General features: G+C 39.8%; 2 protein-coding genes and 1 long non-coding RNA gene across 5 annotated transcripts; 2 read left to right on the top strand and 1 right to left on the bottom strand.

The window, feature by feature from the left end:
* Positions 1-512: 512 nt before the first annotated feature.
* On the top strand, positions 513-2669 carry LOC140768864 (uncharacterized). 2 transcript variants are annotated; one of them, XR_012105809.1, is made up of 3 exons: positions 513-795; positions 1664-1752; positions 2343-2669. It is a non-coding gene; the product is annotated as an uncharacterized lncRNA (long non-coding RNA). The 2 variants fall into 2 exon arrangements; XR_012105808.1 differs by lacking the exon at positions 1664-1752.
* A 342-nt stretch (positions 2670-3011) lies between these two features.
* LOC140769266 (protein DMP4-like) lies at positions 3012-3920 on the bottom strand. Its single transcript, XM_073109928.1, has one exon. It carries the CDS (start codon positions 3918-3920, stop codon positions 3297-3299), a length of 624 nt encoding a protein of 207 aa, XP_072966029.1. The 3' UTR covers positions 3012-3296.
* Positions 3921-7680: 3760 nt separating this feature from the next.
* On the top strand, positions 7681-11977 carry LOC140768218 (uncharacterized). Of its 2 annotated transcripts, XR_012105727.1 has the most exons (3): positions 7682-10434; positions 11066-11518; positions 11690-11977. XR_012105727.1 is itself a non-coding variant. In XM_073108402.1 (2 exons), exons 1-2 carry the CDS (start codon positions 7833-7835, stop codon positions 11455-11457), a joined length of 2994 nt encoding a protein of 997 aa, XP_072964503.1. In that variant the 5' UTR covers positions 7681-7832; the 3' UTR covers positions 11458-11619. The 2 variants fall into 2 exon arrangements, 1 of the variants encoding a protein (XP_072964503.1); XM_073108402.1 differs by lacking the exon at positions 11690-11977 and having other exon boundaries at positions 7681-10434; positions 11066-11619.
* Positions 11978-12062: the final 85 nt, after the last annotated feature.

Raw genomic sequence — 12062 nt, 5'->3', positions numbered from 1 at the left:
GAATGACACCATTACGATTCTAATAAGTATTAAAAATCAAGGCAAATTACAGTTTGATGCTCTGCAGGTTGGACTTGTTTTAATATATCCATTGTATTTTAAACTTAATTATTTGAGTTCCCCTATGACTCACTATTTTATTCAAAATTAAGCATGCAAATACTAAATTCAATGTAATATATTTTCACTAAAAGATTGGAGGATTTGCACACCATTTACCTACATTTGATCGGCCATAGCTGAGTTAACTTCTATCTTGGAGGTTGGTCCAACTAACTAGAACGGTGGGCTAGGCTATCCATCCAACAACCCTCCATTCGTGAGCAAGATTGCGACTTAATAGTGATAATTTGGATACGATTAAATATCTTATATTATGAATATTATATGTATATATGCATATACGTATATATATATATATATATATATATATATATATATATATATATATATCTCACTAGCAACTTAATACCCATTGGTCTTTTGCCTTCCAATTACTATTACCGGGAAACGGGTCAAATGCGATTTTAGTCCAACCAAAATCCATTTCTGACAGCACACTTAGATCCACAACCTTGAGCCGCCAAAATTAGAGAAAACGAGAGGAGGAGAAGAGAGCGAGCACTCGAAGAGCCAAGGAGAGCCGTTGGATCGAGGTTGCCTGGTGGGGTGTTCGCCGGCCGCGCCGCAGAAGGCGGCGCCTATCGAGAACCAGTTGCCCTGTAGTCTGGAGGGCTTGCACAGAGGAACAACCAAGAAGACGAAGATTTCAAGGGAGATTGCTGATGCTATTAGGTGAGTTCCCCTTCTTCTGTCAATGTATGAAGTAATTGCGTGACATTGTTGCAAAGCTTACGAGCTTGTTATTAGAGCTTGGATATTTTTCTAATAGTAATAATATTTTCAATATGAGATTGATGTTGTATTTTCTTATCTGTTTATTAGCTCGTTTATCTGCTTAATTCAGCTGCTGCTTTTGCTTCATATCCGGATGATTAGATATCTCTGCACTGATGCTCCTGTAAATATGTAATGCAACCAAGAAAAATATTTTCCTTAGGTAACCAACTCGTTTCCAATGAGCAAGAACATAAGAAGAACAAATATAAGAACGATAAGGCAACCATTTTTTATTTGTATTGAAGATAAACCTAATTGTTGCTCCATTACCCAAGTTCAGGGCATAGAAAGCTGCTAATACTAAGTAGATTAAGAAAAGATTAGTGTGTTCTGTGGTAGTCTGTTCATTTACTATGAAAGACTGGTTATGTATTTACATGGCTCAATCATACATAAACCATTCCGCCGAATAATACTGTTTATACTTATCACTCCATTCACTAGAATGGGCCACTTAGTATTGGAATATGCAATTTTGTAAAGTTTTGTAAGTTGGCAAATATGATTAAAAAATATTATTCTATGTCTAGATATTTTGTAATATGTACAAGTTGAGGGTCAGATTCATTGAAAGAGAAGCATGGAAGACGGAGTCAGCAACTAGTGTTCAAACGCCCTGCAAACGTTCTAAGATACAGAGGAGTATTTTTCTTAGATTAAGAGGCATTTACGAGTCATTAAAATATGAGTTTTTGTGCTTGAAGATATAGATTTTTGGATTAACAGACGTCCACATGTTGTTTGAATGTCATGCGAACGACAGTCGGAATCCACAGGCATGGGCGTTCGAATGAACCCATCTGCATTCGAACAAAAGGACGAATTTCAGATTTTCTGCATTACACATGGACGGTAAAAGCTTTTGTATTTATTTTTTAGTAGTTTTGCTTATTTATCTGCAATATCTAATAAGCAAGGATTTATGAATGGTCCTTAGGGTTAAGAATTTTGAACTTCGACTCTGCTAACGAAATCTGATTGGAACAAAAGAGAGCAGACTATGATTAATATATACTTCAATATTCTTCTCCTCTGTCCCTTCAAAACAGATAAAATCAATACTCTTTCTCTATTTATTCTGCAGACTCTGAATTATCCAGTTTGCAAATTGCAAATTCGAGTATTAGAAGTGTTCCTATGGTCCTTCACTGACTATTGTCAAAGATCTGTCTCCAATGCTGAATAGCTTGATAGAATTGTATTCTGCCAGCAGCCTACCATGTTATCTTGTCTAGTTGTCTAGTCAAGTTTAACTCCTGGAATATCATTTATGATTTCAGGCTGATGCTAATCATAAAGTCTGTTAATTCTTTTGAAACATTCTCTTCTTCGATTTGTGCTTTAGCTGACCCCATACAATTTATATTCAGCTGTGGATTCTTCTTCCCTAGTTACTGCCTTTTTTTTTTCCTTTTCCGTTACTCATTCTGGATCTTTGACAGGAAAACAATGGTGGTGGAAGAAGTTGTCGCAATTGGTATACTGCCTGATTGGAAGAAGGGAAGAAAATTACTTTCCCATACGAAGGCAATGAATCTCCCAACATAATTCCTGGAGATATTGTTATTGTTTTTGGCATGCCAATACCCAAAGACAAATCCAAGGGAAGAAACCTGCGAATCAAGTTCCCCACAAGGTTGACACCTGATAAGATAGCCGGGATCAAGAAACTATTGGGTTCATGAAGTAGTCTCATGCATATATATTGCTGCTAGATGTTAGTTGTATATAACATTGTTGAGGTTTTTCTAATCTTAATGACTTTATCACATCGTCTCAAGGTATATAACCAAGTTGTCGCCTTCATAAGGATATATTCTTCGATTTGCAATTTCTAAGACTAAGTATAAACGTAGCAATACTCTTTGACATGCAAATTTCTTCATCCACTTGATGATACGTGGGCTACATCATGTGGTCCCCGTATCTTAGTGGAAGGGCATTTGAGATATTGCTATGCCAAAGGGAAATTAGAAGTCTTGAAAACTTCTCTCGCTTGCAAACTTAGAAAATTAAATAACGAGTTACCTTAAATCCGTTCTTTGTTTACTTGATTGTTTTACTAATTATTTCATTGCGTTGGTGTGCAGGTCCACATTCATGATTCATCTATCCGTCATGAGCTATGAATAATTAGTTATATAAGACAATGTTACTTGAAAATCTTTGTTTACTATGACGATAAAGATTTCTCAAGCCATGATCATGCCACCTTCTGTTCAAAATTAACAAGACAATACAAAGGTAGATTAATTATTGCAACAAAACCACATTCTTCTCAGATGAAACAGATCATTCACCGTATCAAAAAAATGTTAAAAACGAAAGATACAGAATAAAACATAAAAAATAATTAACTCGAGAACAAAACATGAACGAAGAAAATTTACAGCAGATCAAACAGTAGGACCAGGGAAGCCAATTCCTTGTCGTGTGCTCGGGAAGACAACGAACAGCAAGCTACCAATAACTCCGGCTGCCGTCGGCAATGCCGCGAGGACTTGCTTCATATCCTCTGACGGCGAAGGATAGAAGCAGGACTCCACGTTCTTATCATACAAAGCCACAGCAGCAAACACCAGCAGAGACATAAAACCATGGATAAAATCTATCGCCTTTATCCTATACTTCGGTAGCATTCCAGGCGGCGGTGGAGAGCTGCCGTCGACAACCCAGCAGCCGTTAAATGTGGCGAAAACGTAGCGTAGCTTCCCGGCGGCGTCGCGGAAGCTGTCGGTGAATGGGAAGAGGAAGCAGGAGATGGCGCAGAGGGCGAGGAAGGAGGCCGAGATGGCGCGGGTGGCGTGGTGGCATTGGCCTTGGTTGGTAAGGATGGGCGAGAGGAGTTGGAAGGCGAGGACGGTGCCGGTCGGGAGGTGCTTCGCGAGGTCGGCGGTGCTCTTGCAGCCGCGGCTGATGGCCTTCTCTAATGCGGTTATCGTGTTGCCGTCGTCGTCGGCGGCAGCGGCGCCGCCTAAGAGAGGTTGCTGGGATTCTATGTCAACTCTTCTGTTTGCCATGAACCAACCAATCCAAGTCTCTTTTACGAACTCTAATTAAGTTTTTATTTTTCTCCGTCTAGAGTGCTTCTTTTATTGGCTTGGTGTGTTTATATACTTTATACAGGGAGAATCTAGTCGTATGAACTATGAAGTCGATCTAGGGGTCTAATCGAGCCAGTCATTTATACGGCAGATTCAAACATAATCAACTCAAGCCTAAATTAAGCCAGACTTTGAATTAGATCTGATTTAACAATCTGTACTGCAAATAATTTGAACTATAAAAACATAGAGATTAGAAAATTCTAAGCTAACAAGTAATATAAAAATAAGTAAGTGAACAAAAACATAACTTGAACTTTAAAGTAACTATTATCATTACAATTTGAGTCGAGCTTAATAAAGCTAGCTATTTCTAAGCCTAGTCCAACTGATCAAATTTGAATTGTCTCATTTTCGAGCTGTTCACTGGTATTTTGACAATCCCAGGAAGAAGATAGATAGGCTTAGTTGAGGGAGAGAGTAACTAAGGAATGGTTTAGCTTTTGAGATCGTTTATTAATTTTATTTCTCATCGTGCTCTCGAAAGTAATTAAGTATAAAATGTTATATGATTAGAGCGGACGCGATTAAAATCATCTTGATTTAGGAGATCAACCCAACACCTGATGAGCCTTCATGCAATACTAATCTCTCACAGCGTCGTACTTATAAATTTATAACAATGCATTTAAGGAAAATAATAAGAACAATAAAGCCAGCCCTAGTAACTAAGTAAGTGCCTTTATTAAAATTTGGCTGTAGTTTGAAGGACTCTCTTCTAATAGCCATTTATACCACTATTCCGGATCGGCCTTATAATCTTCGCAGCAGGCTAAAACCTCTAATCCTGATATGATTTCTTTTTTTCTAGATTTTATTATATATTTTTTGTATAAAAAAGTTAGACTATTTCTTCCATACTATAATGTTAATTATTTATCAATCAACTTGATGAAGATTTAACAGTTAAGATCTTCAAGAGTATAATAAGAAAATTAAGAAGTTAGACACACGTAATTAAATCTTCTTGACTAATATATTCTTTTTCTTATGTAACTTGGTTTTGAAACCGATACCGAAAAATCGATATAAAGATTTTTAAGATTATAATTTTTAAGAGGACATTGAAGTATTTGCCGAAAAAATTATAGGTCTACTAGATTTAAATCATTGCTCATAGCCGAGAGCCGAGTTGGATTAGGGCCGAACTAAAATATTATAGCCCATGAGATATTAGCTTGGCCAAACTGTTACGAAACTATTTTATTTAATTTCCAAAGAAATATATCTATGCAGTAGTATGGAATGACTTAAAAACATCAAGCGCTCAGGTCGGATATGGACGGGTAAGGCCAAAGGTGTAGTAGCAGCAAACTATAAGCTATTATCGCATCAAAAGTTAGTAGTCGTCATTTTCACTTGTCAGTAGAGTCAAATAAGATGGTAGTCTGGATGATCCACAACTATATAAGACTTGGGAATCTAATGATTATTGCCACATATATTCCCTTTTAAAAGGGGGGCCAGATATATCATTAGAGAGACGAAAATTATTCGTGCTGGTATTAAGTATTAATAAAGCTTTACTAGTCAAGAGCAACCAACAACTGGAGTCAATACGTTTTTCTTTTCCCCCGACAGTAGGGTTGGCTTTGTTTCACTATGCCACTGGTGGCATGGAAGTCTCTTAATCACCCAAGAAGAGAGAGAGAGAGAGAGAGAGAGAGTTTTGCAAATGAAACAGAGCCAACAAAAGTTGACTCGTCTTCGGTGCCTAGTCTTCTCATTTTGTTTTAACATGCTTATCTCGTCTTCCTTCAGTACCCCACTTTTTCAAAAGAAGATTATTCAAGGGCCTAATGGCCGGATATAGATTAAATAAAGATTAATTATTATTTTTAGATACAGAAATACTTAGATCTTACTGAGCTCTAAATCGTCGCGGGCTACCGAGTTAGATGCTCCTGTATAAGATTAGTTTTAAAAAAAAGTATTTTAATTATTAACATTAGAAGAATAGAGCTAATATAAGTATAAGTTTCTATTATTTAGTTGAACACTAGTATAAATAATAATTATTATATTTTATATAATATAAAGTTGATATTAAAATAATAATGAATAATGAATTTGATGTAATATAAACTTTCATTGAATGTAAAATAATAGTCATAATTAAATATTATCTAATCAATAAATAAAATAATAATTTTAAATTATTATTGAATTAATTTTTAATAATTATATAATAAATTAATATACTAAAAGATATATAAATTATTGTTTAGTTAGTACATACTTATACTTACGGGGCTAACAAGAACTCTATCTCCTAAACAGCACAAGGATAACTCTTTTATAAATGAAGCAGTAGTGAGCTATTAGTTTCATGCAAGTGTCACTGGGAATTAAATACTTGAGTAAAGTATAATAAAGTAAGATTTGATCTAAAATAACTTCTTATAGGGATTTTTCTTTTCTTGCAGATTTTCCGTTTAAAATAAACTAGTGCAGAGGTCAATTATTAGATCGTTCCACGTCCTCGTAGCTACGTTGCTCTCAAAGGTTTCATGATCACAATTAATTACCTTTACGTTCTAGAAGGCTACATGATTTGTGGTGCTATGACTATGAGTATGACTTGTGTGACAAAATGGCTAGCTCTGGTGGCACAAATTCTTTTACTAGATCCACATGTAACATCTTTATCTTGATTTCGTGTTATGGTAGCATCTAATTTTCGCCGTACTCAGTTACAAATTGACGGTAAAAAAAAAATGTTGCATGAAAATAATAATCTATGTGGTGATATTTTCTTATATTAATTTTTAAAGATAATTACACAATTCCTCAAACTATAGTTTTTTCTTTTCTTTCTTTTTTTTTACATACATAGACTCTTTAATTAGTTAATTATTAATAGAAATTGATCATAATGAGTCAACTTCGGTGCAGTTGGAGCAATTTCTTCCAGTTATTTGTCTATAATGTATCCATATTAGCCCTAAATTCCATAAATTAAAATAAACTCTTGCTAAATTAGGAATAACCCAAGACGGAAAAAAAGGTAAGCTTTCGAAGGGCATTATTGAATAATAAGGATTAAAACGTGTTATTTATTATAAGGTCCCTTGGGAATAAATAAGGACAAAACATGAGTCTCTCATAAGACTAATCTACTAATCTACCCCAGTTGAAGAGGCCGGCTACCCACTAAATATCGTTTTAGTCCTCCAAACCAAACACCATTATCTGATAATTAGCAATCCACTGTGTTTTTATCGAGCCAACTCTATATATATATATTAATATATATCTATTATTAGCCTTCCAAAACTCTAATGGTTTGGTTAGCAGACAAGACTTTAGGCGCCTTGTCTGGTGGAAGAGTTAAAGCTACCCACTTTAAATTTTCATCTTACACCCTGAATTAGTCAAATCTGTGCTTCACATCCTGCGTTCTTATTATTAGCAAATTGCACCCTACATTCTTACCCGTTTAAATTTATTAAAAAAAGGAAACAAGGGAGTGAGGTAGGTAGTGAGTTGAAATTGAACAATAGTATAGGGTGTAGAATAAAACTTATCCAAGATTAATATAACAGAAATCCAAGTAGTCTACTAGTTATAAAATTCTCTCTCGGTTGATTGAACCGTGGAAAGTGGCTCTCCCCCGCACTTGCTCTCTCTCGTCCTCTTCCCTCGTATCACATCGCTCTTTCTTTTCACTAGCGATGAGACAGCAGATGACGATCTACTCTCTTGTCCCCACCTGACACACACCTCTCTCTCTCTCTCTAAAACTCCCTCTCTCTGATCTCTATTTTCTTTCACTTCCATGTTATACTCCACACTTCCCAACTCTCTTCTTCCTGTCCAAGAAGCAACATGAGAACTCTCCGTATCCTTCCCCTCTTCCTCCTTTTTAACCTCACTTTCTCCCTGAATCAAGAAGGCCTCCACCTCTTGCAGGCGAAACGAGCTCTCGAAGACCCACTTGACTTGCTCTCAAACTGGAATTCAGTCGACTCCACTCCATGCAACTGGACCGGAGTCTCCTGCTCCACTTCCTCGCCCGGTTCCGACCCAAAAGTGACTTCCCTCGACCTCACCAACCTCAGCCTCGTCGGACCTTTCCCCTCCTCTCTCTGCCTGCTCCCCAACCTCTCCTTCCTCTCCCTCTCCTACAACTACATCAACTCTTCTCTCACTTCCTCCTCTCTGCTTCCCTGTTCCTCTCTCACCTACCTCGACCTCTCCCAGAATATCTTGGTGGGTTCTCTTCCCGACTCCTTATCCGAGCTCCCCTCTCTAACCTACCTCGACTTATCTGCGAATAACTTCTCTGGTCCTATTCCTCCCTCCTTTGCCAACTTTCCCAAGATCCAAGTCCTATCTTTAGTATCCAATTTACTATCCGGCCCACTTCCCGACTTTCTTGGAAATTTATCCACGCTTCGCCAGCTTAATCTATCGTACAACCCTTTCACTCCATCGCCAATTCCTTCTTCCATTTCCAAGCTCCATTCTTTAAAAATCTTATGGCTATCCGGATGCAATCTTATCGGGGCTATTCCGCCTTCGCTCGGATATCTTTCTAAGCTCACCGATTTCGACCTATCTACCAATTCCTTATCCGGCCCAATTCCGGATTCTCTCACTAACCTCACCAACGTTATCCAGATCGAGCTTTACAGTAATTCGCTATCCGGCGAGATTCCCGGGGGCTTCTCGAATCTCTCGTCTCTCCGACGGATCGACGCCTCGCTCAACCGCCTTGAGGGGCTGCTTCCCGACGACTTCTTCGACGCGCCGCTGCTGGATAGTGTGCACCTCTACGGCAACCAGCTCACCGGGCCCGTTCCCGCCGGCGCTGCCAATTCTGCGTCTCTCGTCGAGCTCCGGCTTTTCGCGAACCGGCTTGATGGGTCGCTGCCGGCGGACTTGGGTAAGAATTCGCCTCTCGTGTTTCTTGATGTTTCGGATAATTTAATCTCCGGCGAGATACCGGCGGGCGTCTGCGACCGCGGCGTGCTCGAGGAGCTTCTTCTGGTCCATAATTTGATATCCGGCGCGATCCACGAGGGGCTCGCTCGGTGCCGGACGTTGAGGCGGGTCCGGCTGGCGAACAACCGGCTCTCCGGCGAGGTCCCCGATGGCTTCTGGGGGTTGCCCCATGTCTACCTCCTCGAGCTCACCGGTAACTTTCTCTCCGGTAGTATCTCCCCGGTCATCTCTGGCGCCGCGACTCTGTCCCAGCTTCTCATCTCCAAGAACCGAATCGCCGGGAACATCCCCTCGGAGATAGGTATGCTCTCAAATCTGTCCGAATTCTTGGTCGCGAACAACGAGCTAACAGGGCCGTTGCCGTTCTCGCTCGGCGGCTTGGCGGAGCTCGGCCGGCTCGACCTCGGTAACAATTCCCTCTCCGGCGAGCTTCTCCGAGGAATCCAATCATGGAAGAAGCTGAGTGAATTGAACCTTGCCAACAACGAGTTCACCGGCGTGATACCTCCGGAGCTCGGCGATCTCCCGGTGCTCAACTATCTCGATCTCTCGGGGAACTTCCTCACCGGAGAAATCCCTATCCAGTTACAGAACTTGAAGCTAAACCAATTCAACTTGTCCGACAACCGCCTCTCCGGTGCTCTCCCACCTCTGTTCGCCACCGTCGCCTACCGTGACAGCTTCTTGGGCAATCCCGGGCTATGCGGGGATCTCCCCGGGCTCTGTCCTTCTCAGGAAGTCTCCCCAGACCGCCACCGGTTCATTTGGTTGCTCCGATCGATCTTTGTTCTCGCAGCTCTCGTCTTCATCACCGGGATTGCATGGTTCTATTGGAGATATCAACAATTCAAGAAGTCCAAGCTCAGAATTGAGAGGTCTAAATGGTCATATGCATCATTCCACAAATTGGGCTTCCGGGAATATGAGATCTTGGATTGCCTAAGTGAAGACAATGTCGTTGGCAGTGGTGCTTCTGGGAAGGTCTACAAGGTGGTTCTCAGCAACAGCGAGGTTGTCGCCGTGAAGAAGCTATGGGGAATGCACAAGAAGGATACGGAGAATCCTGAGCTGACAATGGTAGACAACAGTTTCAATGCTGAGGTTGCAACTCTTGGAAAGATTAGACACAAGAACATTGTCAAGCTCTGGTGCTCTTGCACACACCAGGACTGCAAGCTTTTGGTATATGAGTACATGCCTAATGGGAGCTTAGGAGATGTGTTGCATAGTAGCAAAGGGGGGCTTCTGGATTGGTCTGCGAGGTATAAGATTGCGCTGGATGCAGCGGAGGGTCTCTGCTATCTGCATCATGACTGCATGCCGGCAATTGTGCACAGAGATATTAAGTCGAATAACATATTGTTGGATGCCAACTTTGGGGCTAGAGTTGCAGATTTTGGGGTGGCTAAGGTAGTTGATGCTGTTGGGAAGGGGACTAAATCTATGTCAGTAATTGCAGGTTCGCGTGGTTACATCGCCCCAGGTTTGTGTTTGTTGTGTCGTTCTTGTGCATTAGATGAGATTGATTATTAATTGTTTCAGCTTTCTTACTTGATTAGTAAAAATTATATAGATGTTGGTCTGAGAAAATGAACATGATGACTTGCTTATCTCTTGTCCTATCCCATTATATTTCTCCTCAAAATGTCTGATTCTAAAGAAGTATTGTCAAATTTAATTTTATATGCATAAGACAATACTTTGCTCATTAATACCAGTGTCTTGTCTGCTTTCAGAGTTCTGCAAACTCATCTGCCGTTGCATCTAATTTGCATAAAATTTCATCCGTTAAAGTATGTTTCTTGTACTTCATATAGTTTACATGGCCATCGTAACAGCTGTTCAGTCCAAAATGGTCTTGACATGAATGACGTAATCGAGTTATATTTGCATGTCTCTAAGTTTATATGCCACTTCGAAGTTCTCTTTAAGGTTCTCTCTATCCGAATTCATCTTCATGGGAAAGAAGCAAATGTTTCTTGTATATTGGACTTCTACCATTACACTTGACCTTTCTATTTCTAATTTTCTTACTTCTTTAATTTGTTGCTGCTGTTGTTTGTTCAAATGTAGGTGTCTGTCTTGCGCTAATTTTACTATATAATTTTCTACAGAGTATGCATACACTCTTCGCGTGAATGAGAAGAGTGACATATACAGCTTCGGTGTTGTTATTCTTGAGCTTGTGACAGGGAAGCTCCCCGTCGATCCCGAGTTCGGGGAGAAGGACTTGGTGAAGTGGGTATCCTTCACAATGAAACAGAAGGAGGTGGACCATGTCATAGACCCTAAGCTTGATATGTCTTTTAAAGAGGAGATAGTAAAAGTTCTTGACATCGGGCTTCTCTGCACGAGCTCCCTCCCCATCAACCGGCCATCTATGAGGAGAGTAGTGAAGATGCTGCGGGAAGTGCGGGACGAGAACAAGCTGAAACCTGAGAATATGGATGGCAGGCTGTCTCCTTATTACTATGAAGATGCTTCTGACCAGGGGAGTATAATTTAATGGCAGTTTCAAGATCTTGATGGGAAATTCCACTTTTCTACACAATTAAAACATAAATGAGGTGCTTATTATTGTAAATTAGTTCTGCTTGTGGTTCAAAATGAATGTGTCTTTGGCCTCTTGCAGATTCATTAATAACTACATGATTGCCATTATCTTTGACATTTGCGCACTTGTAGTTGTTGAAAGCATTAGCTCACTTATTCGCTATCTACTATTTGTTGAATTGCAGAATGAATGCTAGCTTTGGAAGTTGAACTACAGCCAGTAAGCCTCTTCAGAATTTTGGAGTCTTTTGTCTTCCACTAGAAGACTATGACTCCATGTGGGGTCTTTTCTATTGAATTCTTGGGCACAATGGCCCCCCAAACTGTACTGTTACTGTTTTACTATGTTTGTCTGAGTCGTGATGCATATGTAGTTGGTCACAATGGTCTTCGACTTTTGTTCTTGGGCATAATGATCCTGAGAGCAAGAGAGGTGCCGTAATATATATTTTCTCTATTGGCAATCCTAAGAATATGAAGCAATTATTAGGGCATAATATTTGGTCAGTTTATAGTAAAGTTAGTTTATTTCTCTGTAATTTGTCACGTCATCTTCAT

Source organism: Typha angustifolia, chromosome 10, assembly GCF_048772165.1.
Source record: "Typha angustifolia cultivar Huaian chromosome 10, ASM4877216v1, whole genome shotgun sequence".
Lineage (NCBI taxonomy): Eukaryota > Viridiplantae > Streptophyta > Magnoliopsida > Poales > Typhaceae > Typha > Typha angustifolia.
This window is presented reverse-complemented; position numbering and strand designations above follow the sequence as displayed.